The 27,798-nt window shown below is 40.9% G+C and overlaps 1 protein-coding gene across 50 annotated transcripts in view; it reads right to left on the bottom strand.

The window, feature by feature from the left end:
• Positions 1–1,429: 1,429 nt before the first annotated feature.
• Positions 1,430–27,798, bottom strand: part of Clasp2 (cytoplasmic linker associated protein 2) — a 192,101-nt gene continuing 165,732 nt past the window's right edge. For 28 of the 50 annotated variants that reach the window (XM_075964306.1, XM_075964311.1, XM_075964284.1 and 25 more), the window contains 9 exons: positions 26,691–26,834; positions 25,914–26,023; positions 22,315–22,468; positions 19,557–19,782; positions 16,139–16,332; positions 14,413–14,541; positions 12,458–12,664; positions 6,736–6,852; positions 1,430–3,155 (listed from right to left, as the gene is read on the bottom strand). In XM_075964306.1, coding sequence (XP_075820421.1) covers positions 3,069–3,155; positions 6,736–6,852; positions 12,458–12,664; positions 14,413–14,541; positions 16,139–16,332; positions 19,557–19,782; positions 22,315–22,468; positions 25,914–26,023; positions 26,691–26,834 — 1,368 coding nt within the window. In that variant the 3' untranslated portion in view covers positions 1,430–3,068. The remainder of the gene's footprint in view (positions 3,156–6,735; positions 6,853–12,457; positions 12,665–14,412; positions 14,542–16,138; positions 16,333–19,556; positions 19,783–22,314; positions 22,469–25,913; positions 26,024–26,690; positions 26,835–27,798) is intronic. The other 22 variants (XM_075964312.1, XM_075964308.1, XM_075964310.1 and 19 more) reach the window with 2 other exon arrangements.

Here is a 27,798-nt window from a genome sequence, read left to right on the forward strand (position 1 = left end):
TCACTATTTTTCATGAGATCAATTTTTACAAATCCACCTTGGGTTAACCTGAAACTTCTGAATGGGATGTGCTGAAGGAGAAAATGTGGAAGCCCAGAAATATGAGCCCATTTCCGTGTTGACCAAAGGTCAGAGAGTTGGAACTTACCTCTAGTTCTTCAAGGTTATTACGTTTCTACCTCAAACAAAGGTCCCACCTAGATTTAGATCAGAGAGTTCTGTTCTCTCAAGATTATTGTCAGCAAGTGTGGTTAATAGCCAGACCTTGTATTTCAGGAATAGATATGTTTCTACCTCAAGCAAAAGTCTAAGGATCCAACTAAGGTTCCAGCAGTTCCTTGAGAAAGATAACATTGGATTCCACCCAGGGAGTGGTTTGCCTACAGAATGTTTTTTGTCTAGCATGACTTGTTTAGTTCTAGCAACAGAATGTTTAACTATGGATGTAGCCTATGACCCTCAACTGGTCTGTTCATTCATTTCCTTGTATCATGTTAATAAAGTTTTTTGTCTTACTCCTACCTTTGGGGCCCAGGATATTTTAAGTAACTGGAAATTAAATGTGGGTAATTTCAGTATTCACTCCCTCCCAGTACTAGTCTATGTTTTCCTGTCTTATTATTTTTGCGTCCTTATATTCTTTAGTAGTATTTCTAAGTGAAGACATTCTAAGGTGGGAAGTCCTGCCTCTAACCCGGGTCACGCCTTCTCCGGATGTCTATATAAGGACGCAGAAGAAAGATTTTACTCTTCGCCTGCTTGCTTTGCCTCATGAGCAATCCCCATACTTCACTGGCTTTAGAGCCCACTTCTTCAGGATTCCAGCATATACTAAAGATCAGCTGAGATGTCCAGTCTGTGGACTAATCAAGTACTGGATTCTTGGGACTTTCCATTCATAGGCAGCCACTGTTGGATTAGCTGGACCTAATAAATCTCCTTTCTATATATACAGGGAGAGATTCATTCTATCAGAGAACCCTACTCATACAAAAAGCAAGCACTTCTCAGCTGTGATCCATTTCTTCAGCTGAAGACATTTAAAAATTAGCTTTGTATGGTCATCTGTCAGACACAGGGGCTAGATCTAATTTTTCAATGCTATTATTAATTTTAAATCGATCAGTTAACAGTAAGTAAAATAATATTTTAAAGCAGAGATCAAAATTAAATCATTACACTAATTCAAAATGATTATGAAATACACTAAAAATCTCTGAATACAAATATTACTAAGCAGAGTTCAATGTTTGAGCTATAAGACACACATGTACTTATATATATTGGGTTGTGGTGATTGTTCCTGATCTTTGCAACTCAAATGCACATATAAAATTCATGAGAACATAACTGGTCCAAGACCTTTCATGTTTATAGATGAACCCACACCTATTGCTACAGTGAGACAGAAACAGCTGAGCTACACCGGTAAGGTTTTCAAGTAATGTTATGTACAGTTTTATTGCCAGTATATGCACAACAGTAAGCATAGAACTATAAATACACAATGTCATTAACAGCAAAAAACAAAACTGTTACAGGTAGGGGAGGATATGGAGCAGTATCTTTTCCTTGCTGCTAGAACAGAACAAAAACAAAGGAAGGGAAAAGTCTACAACCAATCGTCCGTCCAGTTCTCTTGGCTTAAGTTCTTTACATACATTTCTACAATTTTTTTTCAGCTGAACAAAGTATAGATAACTCTGTAACAATAGCAAACTGCTTCCCTAACAGTCATTTGCTTTCCAGTCAAATTCACCTTATGTGAGGATTAGAAAAAACAAAAAACAAAACAAAACAAAACAAAGGTCAAGATGAGAAATCAATAGTCTCCTGGTTCCAAATTACCTAATTTGGTGTTTTACCCAAACTGGTAATATTTAAAAGCTGGCTGCACATAAAAATAATAGCTTTAGCAGAAGTGATTTAAAAAAATGTTAGAAGGTAACAAAACATCACCTTCAAGTAGTTTTCCAAGACACTACAGGCAGCGGGTCAGTTGAAATGTCAGCCCTGAGGAGGTAGAAAGTGTGAGCCCATTGTACAAGAGCCTCGGCACCATCTTCTCTCTCATCAGGATCAGTGTTTTCATAAGACAATTTCATGGTCAAAGGAAACCAGGTTCCATCATTCAACAAAAAGGTGCTAGTTGACTCCCATGGCAATAATTAGTTTATCAACTAAGAAACAGAAGACAGTCAAAGACACACATGCACTTGATTTTTCTCATCTGTTTTCATTATCAAGTCTATTCATAAGTGAATTTGATATTAATAAATACAACAAAAAGCATCATTCACAACAAAGATAAACCAAAAAGTTCTGCAACAAAACCTTCCATTTTAATAATTCCCATGGAAACCCAGGCAGGTAATTTGGTGCAGCTTTCTTACGGGGTCAGAGAAGGGGCACGGCTTTGAACAAAGGTGGCAAGATCAAGAACCAAAGACACCATCCGTCTTACAGAACTGGCTGATTCTAGAACATTTCTCTTTGAGGTCATCACAAAGATGTCACAGCTAATGACACGTACCACCGCCACATCAACGGAGTCTGGCTGGAGTTCCAAGTAGCCCTGCTTTGTCTCACATCATTGTCAATATTTCTAGCATAGGACATGATACGGAACAAAACTCAAAGTAGCAATAAAAATATTCTTCTGCAGTTGAACAAAGGCAAAATAAAAAGTTTAGACTGTTAAACTTTTAAAGCCTGAAGCATTCCTGTTTAACCAGCATTTTAAAAAAATTTATACAATCATAACACTGGCAAAGGTTAATGGGAAGACAAAGAAGTACAAACATGTGAAATGGTGAATTAGATTAAAAAGTTACTTTGTACTGATCAACCGATGTTAATACTGCTCTTCCTGAATTTGGAATAACTATCATAAAGTCACATGCAGACTGAGGACACCCTCTGTTACAGAAAATACAAAACGGAACAAAACAAAAAGCTAGAACTTGGAAAGGGTAGCTTAGTCCCCAAAGCTGTACTTGAGAGTTTCCTTTCCTTGAGGAGGGTGGGCAGTTGCCTTTTCAGAGACCTGGGAGGCTCCACCTGCAGCACTAACTTTGTCCAGAAACATCAGTAGTAGGGTCAGCTCCTGCAGAGCCCGTCTGTGCGCGCTTGATGTAAAGGTTCAGCAGCTTCATCTGTGGATCAAAGCCACACGCACCGTTTGAACACACTGCTATAATAATAATAATAATCATCTCACTAAGAAATCATATATATATACCCAGAGATGGGATCTGAAAGACAGACAGGGTCTCCCATGGTCATGCTGTCCCTCTTGTTTCCATCCGATCAGTTTATGTGGTGCTGGGGTCTGAGCCCAGGGCTTTGAGCATGTTAGACAAGCTCTTTACAACTGAGATACATGCCTTACCCTTTATGTCTATTTTTACTTTGTCATTTTGCAACTTAAAATATAAATTTGCTCACAGTAATGACAATTGTTGGGGTTGGGAAAACTCTGAATGAAGGTAAATGCTTCCAGTTAGCTGCATTCAGCTATAATTCAGCTGTTATAGTTAATTCTCATTCTGTAGATAAGAACAAGTTTCGCTGGGCGGTGGTGGGGCATGCCTTTAATCCCAGCACTCTGAAGGCAGAGGCAGGCGGATCTCTGGGAGTTCGAGGCCAGCCTGGTCTACAAGAGCTAGTTCCAGGATAGGAACCAAAAGCTACAGAGAAACCCTGTCTCGAAAAACCAAAAAAAAAAAAAAAAAAAGAACAAGTTTCAAAGCTCCGGGAGTATTAATCCAGTAAGACAAATAACCTTTATCTAATTGTTTAAGTCTTAAGGATGAACTAGAAAGTTCTAGTTTACGATACCAAGTCAAAGCTGCATGTTAATAAGGATTACAGTAAAGCCACAGGAGGAGCTAGAGGAGTGGTGGCCCACACTTGCAACCCCAGCCCTCAGGGGCAATGACAGAAGACCTGATGCAAACCCAAGGCCAGCTTGCACAGCAGAATCTTAACACAGAAAATTCAGTCTTCTCACTCATCCCCAAACCAGAACAAAACAAAAGAACAAAGTTGGAGGGGGGGGGCTGGAGAGATGGCTCAGCGGTTAAGAGCACTGCCTGCTCTTCCAAGGGTCCTGAGTTCAATTCCCAGCAACCACATGGTGGCTCACAACCATCTGTAATGAGGTCTGGTGCCCTCTTCTGGCCTTCAGGCATACACGCAGAAAGAATATTGTATACAGAATAAATAAATAAGTTTAAAAAAAAAAACAAAGTTGGAGAGAGAGGAGTCCAGTATATGATTGTCTGCCTGTCTGCTTTTGGAAATAGTCCTGAGCTATAGTTTAGCCTGGACTGGAATTTGCTATGAACCCTAGACTGGCCTCCAAGGAGCGATTCTCAGAACTTGAAATGGAAGCAGGGCAGCTGCAAAAGCTGTTTACTGGTGTCCTAAGCTTCAGAACCGCAGACAATAGTTTAAGAAAACATCTTGACAGATCAGATGGTAATAAGAGACTCTCAAACAAAACGTTCCAGCGCCCCCCCCTTCTTTTTGGTGACTTAGTCTTGTGCTAAGAGGTAGAGACAGCAGTGTATACTCAATTACAAAAGGTTGATAGTAGAGCCAAAGAAAGGATTTTAAAGCCTAGTGTCCCTTATCAGTTTAGAAAATGTGGGTGGTGTGACAGATGCAGAAAATAACTGGGGGCAGGGGACACACCTTGAAAAAGTATGGCAAGATTGAACCATAAAGCTAGGATAGAATAGAAAAGGGAGAGAATTTGCTCTTCTGAATTATAATCATGAGATAGTTGGTAAAAATTATGCTCAAAAATACCAATGGGTACAAACTGTGAGTGCAAAGGCCTTCCTATGTGAGAGGTGGTCTGCTGGGTCACAGAGAGGTCCTGGGGGTGGATCTAGGTACTCAGTGGTTGTAGAGGACACTTTCGAGGTAACAGGTAATTTTGGCCATGGTGGAAATTTCAGTGGACAGGAAGCTACAGTGATGGAGGCGGCAGCACGGGTGTTATTCGAGAGGTAACAGTGACCAGTATCAGTGGTACTGGATACAGGAACAGAGGAGGCTATGGGAGTGATGGACCGCAATATGAAAACCATGATGGTGCTGACCAAGAAGTTCTGGTTGCTGTAATTATGGTGGTGGTGACTCTAATGAGTCTTGGAAATATAATGGCCAGCAGCCATCAAACTAAGGACCATGGCGGGAACAGTGCTGGTGGAGGGCACTCCAGCAGTCCTCAAGGTGGCGGGTATTATAGCAGGTTTAAAAACAGGAAAGTTCTTGGCAGGACAGAGAAAGCTGTGCAGGACAGGTGGCTGTGAGCCAGCCCTCCCACAGAATAGATAAGTTAAAGACCTGGCAGAAGACAGTAGCAGCCGTGGCCAGAAGCCCTTCAGCAGATGCCATCGTACACAGGAGCTCTTCACTTGGAGGCAGAGGCAGGTGGATCTCTGAGTTCCAGGCCTACTAGACTTTGTCTCAGAAAACAAACCAAAAAATTAAGAAACTTAAAGACAGACAAAAAAATAAATAAATAAAGCAAGTGATTCTTGTTTAGCCTCTGGGTGCTAGGATCCCAGGTGTGAAGGGTGTCTTAACCAAATTTTCAAAGGAATCTTTAAAAAACTTCAAGTGTTTCACATTTTGGAAAATATAAAGTAATTTGTGAATAATTACAGTCTATTTTTTTTTTTTTTTTTGTGAGACTGGGCTTCTTTGTGTAACAGCCTTGGCTGTCCTGGAACTCACCCTATAGACGAGGCTGGACTTGAACACACAGAGATCTGCCTGCCCCTGACTACTGAGTGCTGGGATTAAAGGTGTGTGCCGCCACCATCTGCCAACAATCTATTCTTAACTAAAATGTTGTGGAATACTAGTTGAAGATGTGGTACATTTGATTAACGATTCAAAGATCTGTTCATTCTTTTATGTTGTATTTGTTTGACTCTGTGAAGCTGTGTTACTTTGCCTGCCTAAAACACCTGATTGGTGTAATGAAGAGCTGAATGGCCAAGAGCTAGGCAGGAGAAAGGATAGTGGGGGTGGCATGCAGAAAGAATAAATAGGAGCAGAAATCTAAAAGAAAGAGAGAGAGAAAGAGAGAGAGAGAGAGAGAGAGAGAGAGAGAGAGAGAGAGACACAGAGAGAGAGACAGAGAGAGAGAGAGACAGAGAGAGAACAGAGAAAAGAGTGAGGAGGATGCCAGGAGCTAGTCACCCAGCTACACAGCAAGACACAGAGTAAGAAGCAAAGAAAGGTACATAGAAAAGTAAAAGCACCGAGGCCAAAAGGTAGGTGGGATAGAAATAGCTAACACAGTGCATTCATAAGTAAGAATAAGTCTCTGTGTATTTATTTGGGAGCTGGGCAGCAGGCCCCCAAACAGTCAAAGAGTAAAAATAAACCAAAAACACTAAAAATTTAGTCCTCCCTTAGAGAGGGGGTTAGGATGTAAGTGTGGGAGTCTGTCAGCTGTTCCAAATAAACAGGAACTCCAGGTATCAGCCCCACAGCAGCCTCCTGACCATCCCATCTCCGTGCTATTAGTGACTGTAGCACAGACCTTAGGAGCAAAAAGGAGCTAAAAGGCAGCTGGAGGGATATAGGCAAAGTGAAAGCTCAAAGAACTAATTACTAAAAGCCGAGTAGCAAGTCTGCCATCTACCACACACAGAACTAAGTTTTCAGAATGTGTCACGGCTGCTACCCGAGAGCTTTGGTGCTACTTACTTTACTGCCAGTGAGTTGACTGAGATGTGGCTTTAATTCATCACCAATGACCGCATGAACAGCTACCAGGCAGAAGACACAAGCTTTCCGGACGCTGCTTTCTGAATTATCATAACCCTAGGAAGATAGGTCATGTTGGTATCTCTGACAGTTTAAGAAGGCCACCTTCAAGGACAGAAGAGAGCTCTAACCTGAACTCTCACCTGAGCCAATTTCCATGCTGTAGGCCGGAACGATACAGCTTTCCTCTCCACCCCACCCTACCCTCCACCATCTGTCAATGTTCTTACCACATCTTTCTTTAAAAGCGGCAGATCTGCACCTGCCCCTTTCCCAATGCACTTTGCAAACATTTCCAGAGATCCTCCTTCGACAGGTAGCCCTGAGGCAGTGAAGATGTCCTCACTACCAGATGCTGTGATTTGGCAGTCAAGGCCTTCCTATAGCCCAGGCCTAGAAGGGTTCACATATGTCTCCCTCTCTAAGTAACATTCTCCAATAAACCCAGTCTAGATAATGCACTTCTCTTATGTGTGAATGCACCTTTTATTCTCTCCCACTAGTCCACAGAAACCCCTTTCTTACATACTAAATCAGTGATCTCAGTATGTGAACACAGAACCCTATTCTTACATACTAAATCAATTACATCAGTATGTGAACACTTTACAGAGTGAAGAGTCCATTTCTGCTAAATCATATGATCTTTCTACAATGGCTGCAAAGCAGCAATATTAAACAATATCCTTCTGAAAGAAATTCATATTAAAAGATGTAACTATTCAGTTTTACCATCTTTATAGAATTGTACACGTTTTACCCAATTAGCACAATCCTGATTTCATTACTTTTTTCTAAGTTTACTTCGTCCCGCCAGCTCTCCTCTACTGACTTTTACAACTACAAGAAACACTCAGATACTACTATATTTGACATCCAAATACTGAAGGGCTTACTATGTGACCAGCATAGGTCAGGTTAACTATGCTTAGTGTCCAGTGAGAGATAACTGATCCTTCCAGAAGAGTTACTGAATGCCACAGGCAGGAAACAATACCCAGAAAATACTTCATAAAGCAATCAAATGAAAGACTAAAGGAGGAAGAAGCTAGTTGGGACAATGAAGTGGGGTGGTGTGGGGGCAGAGATGGAGCTCAGTTGGTATTGTGTTTGTCTAGGTCACACAGGTCTTGGGTTTGATTCCCAGCACTGCAAAAAACAGGTGTGGTGGAACTTTAATCTCAGTGCCCAGGAGGGGAGGCAAAGGCAGGAAGAACACAAATTCACGGTCACCCTATGCTATATAGCAAGTTCAAGGTCAGTCTGGACTACCATAAAATTCAATCTCAAAAAATAAGGACAAGGCACCAAAGAGTAGGCTCAATGGTTAAGAGCACTGCCAAAGGACCAACCACATGGTAGTGCATAGTTATCTGTAACTCCAGTTCCAGAGAATCCAATGCCCTCTTTAGGGCTCTGCAGGAACTGCATGCATGGTGCACAGACATAATTAATACAGGCAAGCATCTATGTACATAAAACAAAAATAAATAAAACCTCAAAAAATAAGAACAACAGGAATGAAGGCTGAGTATACCAGACAGAAAGAAGCACATGATTTCATTAACAACCTAGCACTTTTTATGTATGAATAAATTCCTTCACTAAAGGAGAACACATAAGATAGGGCTGATGTGGTGGTGTATGACTTTTATCCCAGGACCTGGGATGCTGAAGCAGGCATATTTCTGTGAGATCTTGGCCCACTGATATACACAGCAAGTCTAGGTCAACCAGAAATATAAAGTAAGATTCTGTTTTAAAAATCAAAACAAAAACACATTAAGTAGGAAAACAAGGTGGGCAGGATCAGCTGAGGAGTTATATGAGAAATGGGTTCATTCTGGCTGTGGAAACCTATGAAGGAGCTTAAGAGGTGTGAATGACATCAGAGCTGTACTCAGAGGGTCTATCTCTGAGACCAGCTTAATCTGGTTTGTATTAGCTTCCTGCCGTTGTGTAACCATTACCACAAACCTTAAACCTCAAATTCCCTTGTTGTAAAGCCTTGGCATGCCAATCTGTCTCCAATTCACTCTGTTGTCTTCATTTCCTGTCTGTGCTGTGTGTAATCCCCTCTGCCTCTCCCATTTACAAGCATTTATGACAGTGGTTAGGGAGCACTGAAATATTTATTCCAGGGCTGCCTTACCCTAATAGACCAAACTTGTCACATCTGTACACATTATTCATAAAAGGTAACTTTGGGGGGGGGGTTGAGACAGAATTTCTCTGTGTAACAGCTCTGGGTGGCCTTGAACTTACAAAGTTCTGTTTGCCTCTGTCTCCTGAGTGCTGGGATTAAAGGTGTGCATCACCAACACCTGGCTTAAAAAGCAACATTTACAAGTTACATAAAACAGAACCTAGCATATTTGTGACCACTGTTCTAACAATACACGACCTGTCCGTTTCCCCTCTTCATCTAAAAATAATTTTTACTTTTATGTGTATGGGTATTTTGTCTGCATGGATGACTGCACCGCATTCATGTATGACCTGTAGAAGCTAGAGAGGGCACAGAATCCCCTAGAATTGGTGTAAGAGATGGTTGTGTGCTGGGAATCAGACCCAGGTTCTCTTGCTAGTGCTGTTAACTGCTGGCCCATTGTGCCAGCCCCACGTTTCCATTTCTGTTTTGTTGAGACAGGGTTTTATTAGAATGCCTATACTGACCTTGAAGTCAAAATACCCTTCCTAAGTATTGGGATTATAGATAAGTACCACTACATTTGGTTCCTCTATCCATTTCCCTGGGATTTTCTCCTCTTATCGTTCTTTAAAGATTTATTATTTTACTTTTAATCTTGTATGGTGTGTGTGGGGTGGTGGTGGTGGTGTGGAGGCTAGAAGTGTCAGCTTCCTTGGAGCTGGAGTTTCAGAAGGCTGTGAGTCCTTTTGCTCTGTTATTATCATTATTATTATTATAATTATTTATTTATTTATTTTTTTGGTTTTTCGAGACAGGGTTTCTCTGTGGTTTTGGAGCCTGTCCTGGAACTAGCTCTTGTAGACTAGGCTGGTCTCGAACTCACAGAGATCCGCCTGCCTCTGCCTCCCGAGTGCTGGGATTAAAGGCGTGCGCCACCACTGCCCGGCTCATTATTATTATTATTAATATTATTTGTTTTTGAGATAGAGTTTCTCTGTGTAGCCCTGACTGTCCTGGAACTCGCTCTGTAGACCAGACTGGCCTCGAACTTACTAAGTAACTGAGGAGGGCCTTGAACTCCTGATCCATTGCAGAGATGGCTCAGCGATTAAGAGCAATAGTTGTTCTCCCAAAAGATTTGGGTTCGATTCCCCGCACCAGCATAGTGGCTCTCCAGTGTCTGTAATTTTGATTCTAGGAGATTAAATACTCTCTCTGGCCTCTGGGAACACTGCACCCATGTGGTGCACATATATACATGCAACCAAAAACATCCATACACATAAACAAACAAACAGGCCCACAGTCCGTGGCAAAAAAAGTTCTCTGGTTGCTGTCTCTGGGACTGTTTATCTACTGCATTTGCACATTTGTGCAGATTGAAGAGCAGGACAGGAAGGCTCTGTGTCTGGTCTCCTCCAGCAGTAATCAGCTGCAGCAGCATGCACCAGTCAGCGTCTCCTTGCTCCCATGAGGTGTAGTTCTATTGTGTGTTGGACTCGATATGCACTCACTCATCAGTGACTGTTCATGGTGTCGCGGCACCTTTCTCTCTTCTTGAGTAAACAGGGGTGAAACAGCAGGGCCATAATTTTACACTAACTCAAAAAACAAAACACAGTTCAGGGAGGAGATGGTTCAGTGGGTAAAGGTACCTGCTGCTAAACCTGACAACCTACCTGAGTTCTATCCCTGAGACCCAAGTGGTGGAAGGAGAGTTGATTCTTTCAAGCTCATTTCTGACCTCTATGTGTTTACCTGACATGTAATAAAAATTAAAACAAAGTAAAAACACTTGGGGTGGTGCAGGGGATCAAACACATGGACCTGTTCATCCAGATAACTGCTTCACCACTGAACTAAATTTCCAGACCTACATTAACTTTTTGAGGAATCATCAAACAGTTCTTTTTTTCTTTTTTTTTTCAGTTTCTTTGAGACAGGGTTTCTCTGTAGCTTTGGAGCCTGTCCTGGAACTCACTCTGTCAACCAGGCTGGCCTCGAACTCACAGAGATCCGCCTGCCCCTGCCTCCCAAGTGCTGGGATTAAAGGCGTGCGCCACCAATGCCCAGCTATCAGTTTTCTACAACAGCACATTAACTGGCATTTGTGTTGGCAATAGGCCAGAGTCTAATTTCTATGCCTCACTAAACCAGCTGCTTTCTATTAACTTGGCTGCAGCCATCTCTCTCTGTGTAATGAAGTATTTACTATGACTTTAAAAATGCTCATTTATTATTGTGGGTGGGCATGTATGTATGTGTGTGAGGGCACAAAAGCCAGAGCACACATGTGAACAACATGCCAGAGGACAACTCTGCAGAACTGGATCTCTCCTTCCACTTGAAATGGGGCCTGAGGACGGAACTCAGATCCTCTGGCTTATGCCTTGACCTGCTGAGTCATTTTACCAGCCTTCCACTGGGTTTTTGTGTTTTTTAATTTACTTTTTTAATTTTAATTATGTGGAGATCTGTGATTAGTCTAAGTGGGAATTTGTGCACATGAATGCAGTTCCTGCTGAGGCCAGCAGAGGGTACTGGATCTTCCTGCAGCTGGAGTTACAAGTGGTTGTAAGCCATCTGATTTGGTGCTGGGAACTGAATTTGGGTCCTCTACAAGAGAGGACAGAGAGATTGGCTTAGTGGTCTAGAGCACTGGCTCTTCTTTCAGAGAACCTGAGCTCAATTTTCGGCATTCACATGGAAGCTCAGAACCATCTGGGTCTAGACACCGTCTTCTGACTTCTACAAATATCAGCATGCATATGTGGTGTACAAATGTACATGCAGCCGGGCGGTGGTGGCGCACGCCTTTAATCCCAGCACTCGGGAGGCAGAGGCAGGCGGATCTCTGTGAGTTCGAGACCAGACAGAAAAACCCTGTTATGAAAAAACCAAACAACCAAACAACCCCCCCCCCCAAAAAAAACCATACACGCAGGCAAAATACAAAACATTCTCAAGAGTAGGGGAAGAGCAGTGCATGGTAACCACTGAGCCACTGCTCCAGACCCTCCCCCTCATTGTGTTTTGGATGTATGTTTGCATGAGGGCCTTTCCCACTTGTTCACTGCTAATTTTACTTGTGTATCTTGTTTGGTGAAATGTCTATACAAGTCCTTTGCCTATAAAAGCATTTCTGTCATTAAGATAGATTCTGTCTTTACATATATTCTGGCTGTTCTCTGATACTAACTTGCAAAACTTTTCTCCTATTCTATGGCTGCCTTTTCAGTTTTCATGGGTATGACAATAACGCAAGCATCTAGCACTGTCCTGGATAGGAACAACTGAAGAACTGCCATAAACAGGCTGCCCATGCATGCTTAAGCATTGCTGGGGCATAGATGATGATGATGATATCTAAACCCCACCCACCAATATCCACAACGCAAATCTTTGTCTTGACCATAACAGTCTTGACTGTGCTAAGTATTGCTTGAAAACAGTGTAAAATAACCAAACATACACTCATCCTGGTGTACTCTTCCACGCTCTGCAGCTTACCTGTATTAGACCTGGCATGATCTCTGGTAAGAGCATGTTAAGAGTTTCCTTGGATACTCTCTCTATCACTTTTGTTTGCATTTTGATTGCAGCCAGATTAATTGGGTAGTCAGCAGTTTGTATGATTGGACAAAGCACTTTGATGCACTGCTCTGGACTAATCGAAGTAGCCAACACGGAGGCAGCTTCCTCAGCAGACCTCACCACCTATAACAAAAGGGAAAGTCAGACATGTGGGGAGGAGGACAAAACTTTAAACCCTAAGTATGAATTGCATCAAGCATTTAATTAGACTTGATATCTTGGATTTGTATTGAAAATATTGCGGTAAATATGAATACAAGATGGGAGGTAAGAACAGACTAGCAACTACCAGGAGCTGCTGACACAGGACTCCACTTTATCATTCTCCTTCTTCCTAGTTCTTTACTGTTGGCAAAAGTGTTTCATGACTTTAAGCATTTATTTATTTTACTTTATTTCATGTCATGAGTATGTAAATGGTACAAGCATTCCTTGAATGTAGGGTCCTAATGATGAACAGAGCCCACTGTGGTTTGTAGGGAGAAAAAATATCATGAACATGAAGTAGGGAAAGAGGTTTACATGACTCTTAAGAAGGCTGTCTGCAGGGGCTGGCAAGATGGCTCAGGGGTGAGGAGCACTAGCTGCTCTTCCAGAGGTCCTGAGTTCAGTTCCCAGCACCACCTGGTGGTTCACAGCCATCTGTGATGAGATCGTGTGCACACAGGCAGGCAGAACACTGTGTACATAATAAATGAACAGATCTATAAAAAAGGCTGTTTGCACTACCTTACTGAATAAACCTGTAACAGAGAAACAGCTCCTGTAAGTGATGCACACTTACAAAAAAAACCAATTTGTTATCTTCACTTGTTGCATAAACAGCAAAATTCTTATTGCTAAGTGGAATAGAAGGCTGGTGAACTCTTAATTAGAAAACAAAAAGCAAAATGGAGAAAGTGAAATTAGATGTCTCACCGAGGACCCATTTTATGGGAATGATCTTATGACATGTGCTAGAGCATATGCTCACATTTGTGTGTGTGAAGGCCAGAGCTGCGTGTCATTCCTCAGAAGCCACCCAACATACTCCAAAATAAAATTTAAAATTATATAGTTCTGCGTGTGTGTATGCATGCATGCTTGTGTGTATGCCTGGGTATATATGGAAGCCAGAGGACAACTTGGAGGAGTTGGTTTTTCCTTCCACCATGTGAGTCAAACTAAAAGCCTTGGCAGCAAGACCCTTTATCTTGCCATCCTGCAAGTTACTTCTGTAGAAAGGGTCTCTCATTACCACGAGATCTGCCAATTCAGCTAGGATGGCTGGCCAACACGCCCTGGTGATATGCTTGTCTCCATCAGCCTGTCCTGGGATTAGATCACACCAGCACAGCCAGCTTTCTTCACTATAGGTTTGAGGACTGAACTCAGGTTCTCATCCATTTGCAATAAATACTGCACTGACTGATTTATGTGCAGCACTATGCTTACATCTTAATCAAGCATTATATCAAAAATCAAGTATTTGTGAAGAAAATGACTAAGAAGGGCACTGTTAGCTGGAGATGTTAGCTCACACTTGCAATCCCAGTACTTAGAAGATTGAGGCAAGGGGTTGTTTAGAGATTGAGGCCAGTTGGACTACATAGTGAGTTTCAGGCAAATCCAAGGTACAGTATAAGACTAAGTGTGGGAAAGTACACTGGAAGACGGCGCAATGGGTAGAGGTGCCTGCCATACACGCCTGGCAACCTGAGTACAATTTCCAGAAGACACATAAAGGTGGAAGGACAGAACTGACCAAATGCTCACACACATACAAGATGCACACATTCACAACACATAAAACCAGAGTACTTATCAGGAAGTGCTTACAGGTACAAGAGACAATCATAGCACAACAGTAATTCAACTTGCTAGTCACTCACCTCTTTATGAGGATCTTTATGGGCTTCCAACGTTTTCATGACAGTCAGTTCGGCATAGTTTTTGAATCTTGCAGGTTGATGCCTTAAGATTTCTTTTAAAACTTTTAATGCCAAAGCCCTGATTGTAGGCTAAGAAGAAACATTTAAATGGTTTTAATATTTTGGATGGTACAAATTCTTTCCCCACTTTCAATTTCTATAAGCTCTTTAAGATTGGGAGGAGAGACACTGCATAAATAATTCAATACAGAATAAATGGTCTCTAGCTACAAAGTCTTTTGTCACTCTCACTTTTGTTGTTATCTGGAGACAGGCAGGGGCTCAAAGTTACAATGTAGCCTAGGCTGGCCTGACAGCTGGAATCCTGCTGCTTTCACCTCCAGAATGTAGAGATTACAGGCATTTGCTACTACATCCACATTTTACTTTTAATTATGTGCATGTGAGTGCAGGCGCCTTCAGAGGCCAGAAGCAGGAGATTTCCTGAAAATAGAGTTACATGTGGCTGTGAACTACCTAACATTGGGAGTTTGACATTCAACATAGGGATTCTTCCAGAGCATTAAGCACTTAAACTGTTTTTGTTTTTTTTTTGAGTAGGGTTTCTCTGTAGCTTTGGAGCCTGTCCTGGAACTAGCTCTCTAGACCAGGCTGTCCTTGAACTCACAGAGATCAGCCTGCCTCTGCCTCTCAAGTGCTGGGATTAATGCCTCTAAAGTGCTGGGATTAATGGCACGCGCCACCACAGTCTGGCTATGCAGATAGCTTTTTTTTTTTAAATGATTTTAGTCTTTCTAGGCTTAAGACCATCAGAGTTTGTGAGAAAAAACCAGGGCAGAGAAGTTAATAATCTGGAAGCCATTGAAAGGAGGGACATGGAGAAGAAGAGAGAAATCCTGACTTTTGAATGAGGCATGGAGGCTGGCAGGGGCTGCACACAAGGCAGAGGGTACCTTCAGGCCCAGAGTGTCAGGGGAAGCATACTATGGCTTTTGACAGACAGTCAAAAGAGAGACAGGTAGAAAAGGAAAAGCTATGTTTTTTTAAGCTAAAATTCAGAAAGTACAGGCTCTGCAATGAAGTCCTGCGGACAACTCTGGGTACCTTGTTTCAAATACGGCCTCACCTTGTCGCCTAAACTGTTCATGAACTTGATTCTTCTACCTAAGCTTTCCAAGTGCCCAGCTTTATTACTTTTAAATAAGTAAAATTTTGACTATGAAAGGAATTTTGACAACTGAAAAGAGTTTATTTATTTTTTTATTATTTATTTGTTGTTGTTTTTTGTTTCTCGAGTTAGTGTTTCACTATGTAAACCTAGCTGTCCTGGAACTCACTCTGTAGACCAGGCTGGCCTTGAACTCACAAAGATCTGCCTGCCTCTGCCTCACAAGTGCTGGAATTAAAGGCGCGCACCACAACGACCCAGCTGTGTATCTTCTTTTAACTACTGGAAACTTCTTAAAAAATTTTTAAACAAAAATCTGTTAAAAGAAATAGTACTTTAGAGTAAATATTACATGCAGAAAACAGCAACAGAATAGAGTCATTTTGTCAATTTCCAATGTGTACTAGCTGATCAAAAGGAAAGTGAAACAAGAGGCAGGGGTTGGAAAGGCTCTGTCTGGGTATAATTCCTAGTCCTCTACCTCCAAAGCCAAGTAAGAATAAATACATAAATACTCAGACAGTACAGACTGTCATTTATATATATCCTGTTATTTACCTCTTTATCCCCAAGAGTCTCAAGCAATAACAATAATATTGTTTTGAAGTGTTCATCCCAAACACTGAAAGATTCTTCCTGGGTTAGCTTCATGAGTTCGTAGAGGGCAAATTTTCTTTCTTCTATACGTTCATTATGGTTAGACAGCTCCTTCAACAGCTCTGCAACTAGGTCAGAATGGTCTAAGGAAAGATCTGTCAAAAAGAAGTGATTTTGTAATTTTATAGGCTGACTCGCAGGTGCAGAAATGGCCACTTTAGAACACTATGAAACAGTGTCAGGGGGCTGGAGAGATGGCTCAGAGGTTAAGAGTATTGCCTGTTCTTCCAAAGGTCCTGAGTTCAATTCCCAGTAACTGCATGGTGGCTCACAACCATCTGTAATGGGGTCTGGTGGCCTCTTCTGGCCTGCAGGCATATACACTGACAGAATACTGTATACATAATAAATAAATAAATGAATAAATAAATATTAAAAAAAAGAAACACAGTCACAACCAATATTGGTTATGAAAGAGGTAATAATAAACATTAATTTTCAGTTTTGATCCCTGAATCACCACTGTGCTTTAACAATTTGAAGCTCAAGAAACACTAGAGAAGAGTGTAAGGAACCCCTAAGTATGCAAGAGTGTAGGTAGCATTCTACCCAAGCCCGCCCTGCAGATCTCCTTGTAACAGGATACAAGATTAAGTCAGAAAAATCAGTAACCCTTCTATACACAGATGATAAAAGGGCTGAGAATGAAATCAGAGAAACATCATCCTTCACAATAGCCACAAATAGCATAAAATATCTCGGAGTAACTCTAACCAAACAAATGGAAGACTTGTATGACAAGAACGTTAAATCTTTGAAGAAAGAAAATTAAAGAAGACACCAGAAAATGAAAAGACCTCCCATGCTCTTGGGTAGGTAGAATTAACATAGTAAAAACGGCAATCTTACCAAACGCAATCTACAGATTCAATGCAATGCCCATCAAAATCCCAGCAAAATTCTTCACAGACCTCGAAAGAATGGTATTCAACTTCATATGGAAAAGCAAAAAACCCAGAATAGCCAAAACAACCCTGTACAATAAAAGAACCTCTGGAGGCATCACAATTCCTGACTTCAAACTCTACTACAGAGATACAGTACTGAAAACAGCCTGGTATTGACATAAAAACAGACAGGAGGACCAATGAAAACAAATCGAAGACCTGGATATTAATCCACACATCTTTGAACACCTTTTTTTTTTTTTTTTACAAAGAAGCAAAAAATATAAAATGGAAAAAAGAAAGCATATTTAACAAATGGTGCTGGCATAATTGGATATCAACATGTATAAGAATGAAAATAGACCCATATCTATCACGCTGCACAAAACTCAAGGCCAAATGGATCAAAGACCTCAACATAAAGCCAGACACACTAAACCTCATAGAAGAGAAAGTGGGAAGTACACTTGAACACATCGGCACAGGAGACCACTTCCTAAATATAATCTCAGTAGCACAGACACTGAGAGAAAAAATTAATAAATGGGACTTCCTGAAACTGAAAAGCTTCTGTAAAGCAAAGGACACGGTCAACAAGACAAAACGATAGCCTACAGAATGGGAAAAGATCTTTAACAACTCCACATCAGACACAGGTCTGATCTCCAAAATATACAAAGAACTCAAGACACTGGACACCAAAAGAACAAATAATTCAATAAAAAAAAATGGAGTACAGACCTAAACAGAGAACTTTCAACAGAGAAATCTAAAATGGCTGAAAGACACTTAAGGAAGTGCTCAACATCCTTAGTCATCAGAGAAATGCAAATCAAAACAACTCTGAGATTCCATCTTACACCTATAAGAATGGCCAAGATCAAAAACACTGATGACAACTTATGCTGGAGAGGTTGTGGGAGAAAAGGGAACACTTCTGCATTGCTGGTGGGAATGCAAGCTGGTACAGCCCCTTTGGATGTCAGTGTGGCAAAGTCGCAGAAAATTAGACAATGACCTTCCTCAAGACCCAGTCATACCACTTTTGGGTATATATGCAAAGGATGCTCAATCGTGCTACAAGGACATATGCTCAACTATGTTCTTAGCAGCTTTGTTTGCCATAGCCAGAACCTGGAAACAACTTAAATGCCCCTGAACTAAAGAATGGATAAGGAAATTGTGGTACATTTATACAATGGAGTACTACACAGCAGAAAAAAGTAATGACAGCTTGAATTTTGCAGGAAAATGGATGGAGCTAGAAAACATTATTTTGAGTGAGGTAAGCCACACACAGAAAGACAATTATCACGTGTACTCACTCATAGGTGGTTTTTAAACATAAAGCAAAGAAAACCAGCCTACAAACCACAATCCCAGAGAACCCAGATAACAATGAGGACACTAAGAGTGACTTACATAGATCTAATCTACATAGAAGTAGAAAAAGACAAGATCTCCTTAGTAAATTGGGAGCATGGGGACCTTGGGGGAGGGTTGAAGGAGGAGGGGAGAGGCAGGGAGGGGAGTAGAGAAAAATGTAAAGCTCAATAAAAATCAATTAAAAAAAAAAGAAGGGCAGAGTGTACAGTCACAACTACCTCTTTTCAGAAGTGACACGGACACTTAGTAAAAAGAGTGGTTACTATCCATCAGGCTATGCATATTAGTATCCATAGCCCTCTAGACCAAGGCCAATTTCACCCAACTTTATATAAGCATAATTAATACACTCTCTTATAACAGGCCCCGGAATCAACCTTTATTAATAAAAGAGATCATGATTTCACACTGAAAGTGCTATTATAAAGAATGGGTTATTCATGAGAAGATCTTTGTCATTCTAGTATAAAAGTTTGTCTGGAAATAAACTAAATTCACATGTTATAATTGGTTGAGTTGTTCCTGGGAGGATATTAGAGCTTCCTTGATTTTTGAGGGTGAGGTAAAGTTGACCACCAAGGTTCTCATTCTAAACATAACGCTACTAAAATAGTATTAATGAATACCTACAGGCTAGGAGAATATATTTTGTCAATTTTGAACCACCATGGACACATATATTTGGGTTCAGAGATGTTCAGATGAAGAGGGGTCATCCACCCTGAATGTGGACAGCAGCACCCATGGCTGGAGCTCCAGACTGAATAAAAAGGAGACAGAGAGCTGAGCATCAGGACGCACTCACTCTGACTGGGGATGCAAATGTGAGCAGCCGCCTCTTGCTCTCACAACCATGGCTCCCTAGTCACTACGATCTGTGTTCTGAAAATGTAAGCCTCCCTTAAGTCCCAGTATCAAATACACATTCCCATTCTCCATTTCCTTACATTTTAAAGAGTTGCAACAAAAGAACAAATGAATACACTTGTTTCACTGATTACCAGTCCTCCAAAATGCAAGCGGGAGCACTGTAACCCATAACATACCATCAGGAAACTGGTCAGCGTCATCATCAAACATGGCCTCCTTGAGGGCAGACTTGTTGAAGGGACTAATGCTATCTGAATAGTTATATGGATTATAATCACGAGAACGTGAAGAGGAGTGAAGTGGTACTGAATGGAGCAAAGATGCTTTATTATCAAGAGCTGGCTGGCTGGAGTCAGTGGCATCACCTCCTGCTCGTGGATCTGACATCCCAGGACCACATATCTATTGAAAGAAAGAGGAAGGTACAGCAAGTTACCTTGTTTCAAAATACCTTCTTCACATTTTAAAAAGATGCTTTTTGGGGGCTGGAATGATGACTTGGTAGTCAAGTGTGCTTCTTGCTCTTCCAGAGGACTTGGGTTTAGTTCCCAGTCCCTACACCAGGTGACTTACAGCTACCTGTTCCTCTAGTTCCAGGAGAGTCAATGTCCTCAGTGGTTAAGAGCACAGGCTGCTCTTCTAGAAGACCCGGATTCAGTTCCCAGCACCCACATGGTGGCTCACAACCATCTGTAACTCCTGCTCCAGGGGATCTGAAACTTACTTCTTGCCTCTGCAAGCATTGTACGCACACGGTGTACAGGTGTATAGGTAGGCAAAACACCCATACACTTAAAAATAATAAGTTAAAAAAGGTAACAATAATTTAAAAAATGACAAAAGTATGGGTTAAAATATATATTCAAATATATTGTACAAATATGTAACATATATTCAAAATGAAAAAGCTGAAATAGCCAAGCATGTCTTTAATCCCAGCCCTCAGGAGGCAGAGACAGGCGACAGGCAGATCTCTGTGAGTTTGAGGTCAGGCTGGTCTAAAAAGTGAGTTCCAGGACAGGTTCCAAAGCTACAGAGAAACCTTGTCTCAAAAAAACCAAACAACAACAACAACAACAACAACAAACCAAAAAACAAAACAAAAAAACAAACAAACAAAAACAATGAAAAGAGAAAAGAAAAAAAGAAAAAGCTTAAATAAAGATGTATAGAAACCATAGCTGAGAGGCAAATAAGCCATCACAAATGTTGTCATCAATGTTGTTATTGTCAATGGGTCAACCAACTAACATATACAATGAGATTAGCAACACCTTCTCCATGCCAGATACAAAGACTTTCATTAGCAAAACATAGCTGAGGACATATCTCAGTGCTAAGAGGGTTCACCCAGCACGTTCAAGGTTCTGAATTCATTTCCAGCAAAGAAACAAACAACAATAACAAATTGTCTTTAAAATTTGGCACAATATACTGTCCTTGAATAATGAACTATCTTAATAGTATCGTTCAGCTTTTATTTCTATGCCTTTTTCCTCCCAAAGGACAGGTTTAAAGGTCAATATAATTTTCAAATAGATGTTAATAAAGTTGGGATACATTAACACCTTTGCCCAAACACCAATATTAATACAAATACTAGCCTCAAAATTATTATCACCAGAAATACCACATCTATCAAGTAACTGTATGCCATGCTGGTTGATGGGAACTCTACACTATCCTTCCTGCAGTCCAAGTGAAACACTGCTCTTAGCATTACTTGAGGCACCACCTTGGTTTATGTAATATTTGCAAACAAACACAGAAAGCCTAGGTATCATTTAAGAAGTGATACTTACTAACCTGCTGTTGCTACCACATGCAGCTTTAGAATAGGGAACTGCAACCTGGGTGTTTTGACAACCATTTTTATTAGTTCACTACTATTGAGCTCTACCAGACAGGTATAAAGACAACCAAGTAAGGGAATTGGTAGGTGGGGAGTCCTTTAGAGATGTGCTGAAATCCCATGGTCCTGTGGACATTGAGCAGCAATGTTTTCAACAGGAATGAAGGGATGGCTTATTTCAAGAGAAGTCTAAGCTGCCAGAGATAAGTACAAGGAGATGCAAAAGTAAAAGTTCACCACTGAGTACTACAGCAGAGGAAACCATTAGATAACAGTATTTGCATGTCAGGAACATAGGTTATGACATGCTCTGTGGGAACACATGAACTGATGACGCAGACTACTATTACTACAACTAATATGGGGAATATGGAGACTTCCATTTACAAAAACTCGAGTGGTAAAACACACAGCCCAGTATGTTCTAGGCCCAGGCCCATGATTAACTCCTATGTTGTGACTAAGTTCCACTTTATTTCTTCATGCTCCAACTACACCAGCTTTCTTCCGAGCCCTCAGCTACATCAGTTCACAGAATTATTCCCCATGTTTTGTGAATTTAACTCTCAGTACAGTGTCATTTGACAGGCCTCATTCCCTGACCCACAGTCTAATACATACAGTCACCTTCCTCTATGGCACAGTCTAACCCAAACTCCACAGTAAATATCTACTTAGAAATCTCAAAACAACTATATGAAGACACTTTGTCCTACAGATCTAATACCTAAAACTTGCCACCATGCGGGTAGATGATACTTACTCTGTAAATGCTTGAAGAGTGACTGGCTCCTAAAAAATTTTATGTGAAAATGCCAGAAAGCAAAGCTTAAGACACACACACACCCCACTCTGATGGGAACCAAAGCTGCCTGCTGCAATGTTAAGAACACACATATGGGAGGGATTTGATGGGTTAGGAATGTGGTAACACAGTATGAACATATAAGAACACGCATGTGTGAGGGATTTGGTGTGTTAGGAATGTGGTAACAGATGGAGTGACCATGTAAGAACACTTGTGGGAGGGATGCGGAGAGTTAGGAATGTGCTAACAGATGGGTGAACATGTAAACACTTACTGTGTCAGCATCCTCTTTTTTAGGATCCCTCTTGAGTGGTTCACTCATATCTTCTTGGCTTCTGAAGCTGAAATTCTGGATTGCCTCAGTGACACCTCTAAGGGAGCTGTAAATGTCCTCAGAATTCATGTTTTCTGTGTCGTAATCAAACGCACTGTGAAAGAGATGGTACTAATTTTCACTTACATTTCATTTTGCTTGATTTGATTTTTATATCTACGTGAATGAGTATTCTGTCTATACATGTGTACCATGTGGGTGCAGAACCCTTGGAGGTCAGAAGAGGGCAACAGCTCCCCTGGAACTGGACTTAACAGAGAGCTGTTAACTCCAGGGGGTGCTTGGACCTAAACCCAGGTGTTGCTCTTAACTACAGAGCATCGCTGCAATCCCCGTTTTATTTACTTATTTATTTATTTATTTATTTTGAGGGTCTCAATCTGTAGCTCAGGCTAGTCTTGAGCACACTGTAATTCTCCTCCAAGTGCTAAAATTAGAGGTGTAAGCTACCACAGCTGGCTATTAACTTTCAGCTATATTTTTAAAACACAAACAGGCTGGGTGTGGCAGTATACACCTGTAATGTCAGCACTTGGGGAGTAGAAGGAGGAGGGTCGGGGTGCAGGACATCCTATACTACATAGCAGGTTAAAGCCCAGTCTGGCTGGGCGATGGTGGCGCACGCCTTTAATCCCAGCACTCGGGAGGCAGAGGTAGGCAGATCTCTGTGAGTTCGAGACCAGCCTGGTCTACAGAGCTAGTTCCAGGACAGGCTCCAAAGCCACAGAGAAACCCTGTCTCGAAAAACCAAAAAAAAAAAAAAAAAAAGCCCAGTCTGGTCTAAACCTGACCCTGTTGAAATAAACACATTTAAGGGTATTGTATAAAATACTTATGAAGATAAGAATCATCCATTTTTGACATAAAAACTCACTCTGGGCGCATCCGTTGGACCGGTCCCCACGTGACCAGAACGCGGCCCTTCCCGAGCGGTTGGCTGCATATAAGGCCGGCTCTCTGCTGGGTGTTAACGGCTCCCGGCCACAGCCGCCCCAGATTTGGAATTCTACACTAAAGTCATCATGGGCATCTTCCAGAGATTGTCGAAAAATAAGGAAAGGTTTCATACTGAATCTATCCCCCACCTGTTCTGTCTTAGCTCATTCCTTTGGCGTTTATCATAACCGCGGCGGCCACTGGAGCTTCATCTTTCGCTACGTATGCTTTGAAAAAAACCGACGTGGTTATTGATCGGAAAAGAAACCCAGAACCTTGGGAAATGGTGGATCCTACTCAACCCCAAAAGCTTATAACCATCAACCAGCAGTGGAAGCCCGTGGAAGAGCTGCAGAAAGTCTGGAGGGCAACCAGATGATGGCTCTTCGCTCCTTCCTTCCGAAGAATACTCTATGAATCTAGCGGAAACACTTCAGCACAAACTAGATTTTGATACCAGTGTGCAGAAATGCTTCTGCTACGATTTTAGGGTTTGCCTGCATTCTTTGGATCCTGTGTAAGCAATTGAAGGTAGCACATAGTCTGAAAAAAATTTTTTGTGTTTGTTGGTGTAAATTTCAATTTTGCATTTGAAATTTAATGTTCCTGATGCTTGGGTGTAGTCCTTGAAATGTATGACCATATATAAATTAGATTACTACCTGTAATAAAATATTATTTATGCAAAAAAAACCAAAACCAAACCAAACCAAACCAAACCAAAAAACCCCTCACTCTGTAACCCAAACTTAAAACTAGAACTCACTCTATAGCCAACCCAGGCTCAAACTTGAGAGTTTCCTGAGTTCTGAAATTACAGGCAAGTATCACTATGGCCAGCTACTACTGAACTTCACAGAAATCCTTCTACTACTGCCTCCTGAGTGCTGGGATTAAAAGCATGGGCTACTGTGCCTGATCTTAAAATTACATTTACTTTGCATGTTTGTGTAGGTCAAATAACTTTTGGAAATTCTTTCCTTCCACATGTGGAATCTGAGAACCAAGCTCAGGTCATCAGACATTCTGCAGCACGAACTTTTACCCACTTAGCCATCTTACTAACACGGCTTACGTTTTTAAATAAGTATTTTTATAATGTGAACATTTCACAAAATTCAAGTTTCAGTACGCATACATACAATTATATTGGAGCACAGCCAAGTGTACTTATGTTTAGACGGTCTATGGCTGTTTTGGAAGCACAACAGCAGAGCTAAAAAAAAAAAAGGTCATAGACCACTTGGCTTGAAAGCCTAAAATATTGGCCATTTGACCCTTCTTATAGAAAGCTTCCCAGTCCTTGTATTAACCAACAGTAAGAGCGCTAGGAGAAGAAACATAGTTAGCACTCAGAAACTGAAGGCAGAAGGAGCAGGAGTCCACGGTCATCCTCTGTCATGTGACCAGGTGGAGGCCACCAGGAGTAGACACAGATTCTGGTGTCTGGGAGCAGTCCTTGGTGGTAGAAAAAGGAACCTGTACTTCACATACTAACAGTTCCTATTATTTTGCAAAATAAGCCTTGGGAAATAAACAACAAAGATAAAGGTAAAAAAGAAAGTGGGCGGAGGTCAGAGGAAAACTGTGGAGTCAGTCACAGTGACCTAAGGACTGAACTTGAGCAGTAACGCTTTTCTCACCAAGAACATTCATCTCCTGAGTCATCTCTGCAGATTGTTTTGAATTTTGAACACTGAACATAAATGCTATGACATGAATTCTATAATCAAACAATAAATTCAATTAAAGTTTGAATGTATTCAGCAAAATTGTCACAACTGTATTAACACACAGGTTAGGGGTTAAGTTTCAGAACATTCTTTCTTAAATGCTGATGTAGCACCCTGTTAGTTTAATGGATAATCTGATGAGGCAAACCATGATGTATGACCATAACAAAACTCTTCTGACAAGAGATACCTTAAGAATCATTTTACATGCTGGGTGGTGGTGGTGTAAACCTTTAATCCCAGGAGGCAGAGGCAGCAAATCTCTGTGAGTTCAAGGCCAGCCTGGTCTACAAGAGTTAGTTCTAGGACAGGTTCCAAAGCTATAGAGAAACCCTGTCTTGAAAAACTGGGGGGGGGGGGGGAAGAATCATTTTACAAAAGGCCAGCAAAAGGGGCTTGGTGGATACTGATTAATAAATTAAGGATTAATCTAGGGATGGCAAGATGGTCTATCAGGTGAAGGTGCTTGCTGAGCAAGCTCGGTCACCTGCACTGATATATTTAACTCTTCCCCATTATTCTTTATGTTTTGTCTATAATCTCAAGTCCATCCGAACCTTTCAGAAGTGATTCATCAGTATTCTATCTAATACCATAACTGATACTGCCATTTACACTAAAGAAGTGTAATAGAAAAGACAGGCACAATTTGCAGTTTGAGAAATGTAACTATACTCTTTAAGATAACAATACCTTTCTTCCTATATTTCACCATTTAAAGGGTTAGATTTTATATACAATTAATGTTGCTTGGATCTGCTCAGTTTCTAGGACACTTCAAGTCAAATAAAGTCTGCTGGGATTATAGTTATTTTGCCTTTCTAGAATGAAAATGGTAACACAAAACACAAATGAAAACCATCACCTCACCTTGGAGATAATGTATTCTGTGATGTGTTAGTAGGAGAAGTAAGAGGACTGGACCAGTTGGCTGGGGATCGAGGTGTAGGTCTTGTCAAAGGACTCCCCATGGAACTCTGCTGGTGGGAGTAAGAAGAGTATTAACATCGGAAACTGCAACTGAAAGGTCCTTAGGGAAGAGGCACAGGCATGAGAGAGCACATTATGAAAGCGCCATTTTTGCCAATAATGCACTTATGCTTACTTTCTGGGAGAAAATGTGTCTCAAATTTAGTAACCTACCTCCTTACCCTTCTCCCTCACCTCTTTACCTGCCTCCTCTTTATTACACTCAACACCCTTCTCCGAGATTCTCAAGTAGCCTTGACTAACCTTGAACTCACTATATACACAAGGATGACCTCGAACTTCTGAGCTTCCTCCTTTAAAAAAATTTTACATCAGCTTTCTGTTCTTAGCTAATTAACCCTTCCTACTTCATTGATAATTCAATTTAATTCCTTCTGAGTATTTTACAAATGATTTTCACAAAGACACTAAGAAAATAAAATATGGTCACATTACTAATTTGTAGTTTTCCTTCAATTAACCGTCTCTCCACTTGACCAGATGTAAAACTGGTGCCTACTCTTCCCAAGGCAGTATTTAATCTTGCTCAGAAAATATTGCCAAATGCAGATGTAAAAATCATTTAGTAAAATTAAGTCAACTTAATGCAAAACAAAGCAATCACTGTCAAACCAATTATAAGAGAATACAACAGCCACCTAGTCAAGTGAGAAATACCTGGGTCCCATTGCCAGTGTTTCGAAGGTGATTATGAAGAAGTTTAGTAGCACCATCTTGGAAAGTTTTTGGTAAAGCTCCTAGTAACATTGTAAACTCTGGGGTATTGAGTTCAAATAAAGAAATCAGCACTGACTGCGCTGCCTGAAAGAAACAAAGACATACAAAAAGTAAGTAAATGCATTCTGGCTACTCAAAGATGAGTGGTCATTTTCTTCTGCTCAACAGCACAAGGCCTGACCGCCTCTCCCATAGAAAAGGAAAAGGCTACCTTTCATGGTTTCTTTGTGGGGAAGATGGAAACACTCTCCCTACCATTTATCTCCTGAAGTTAAGAAGGGGCTATGGAAGGTGACAGATGACAAAACTTTGCAGGGTTATTTTGTCAACATATATTACTGTTTTAGTTTTCCTAATAAATAATTAAAAGAAAATGGATGGTTATATGACTCCCATTCAGGGTGACTTAATGCTGAAATTAAATTTTCTTAACGTGAACTTTTCTAAAAACTAAGGTGGGCATTTTGAAGGAATACTGGGGTAGAAAGGTACAAATATGTACAAGGGCAGCAGACAACAGAGGGGTAAAGGGAGGAGGAGGGGAATTAACAAAACCCAAGTACACATGAAAATGCCATATGGAAAGATGTTGCTTTGTATGATAATTAAAAAATAAAGCCGCATAAGAAGGATAAAACAACAACAAACAAAAAAGTCAACCAATCAAACCAACCAACCAACCAACCAACCAACCAGGATTTTACTATGCAGCCCCTAAGGGTTCTGAGTCTGTACAGGTGCATACCATCATGTTTGGCTTTGTAGGATTCTTTAACTAGCAATATATATATCTTCTCTCAAGTAGCTAGTCTAAAAAATTCTACAGTTAATCTCAAGGTAAAGTAAGTCAGGTGTTTTGTAAAGACTGAAACAACATAAAATTTGTAGGAAAAATAAAATTGTATAACAATTTATAGAGGAGAGCATGAATTGTTGCATGGTCACATGACCTGTATCCAATGTAAACACCTTGCTCTGGACATATTCATTCTCTTTCTCTCTCTCGTCTCCTCCCCTCTCCTTTCTTCTCTCCCCTCCTCCCTCTCCA

The sequence above is a fragment of the Microtus pennsylvanicus genome, chromosome 3 (assembly GCF_037038515.1).
Source record: "Microtus pennsylvanicus isolate mMicPen1 chromosome 3, mMicPen1.hap1, whole genome shotgun sequence".
NCBI lineage: Eukaryota > Metazoa > Chordata > Mammalia > Rodentia > Cricetidae > Microtus > Microtus pennsylvanicus.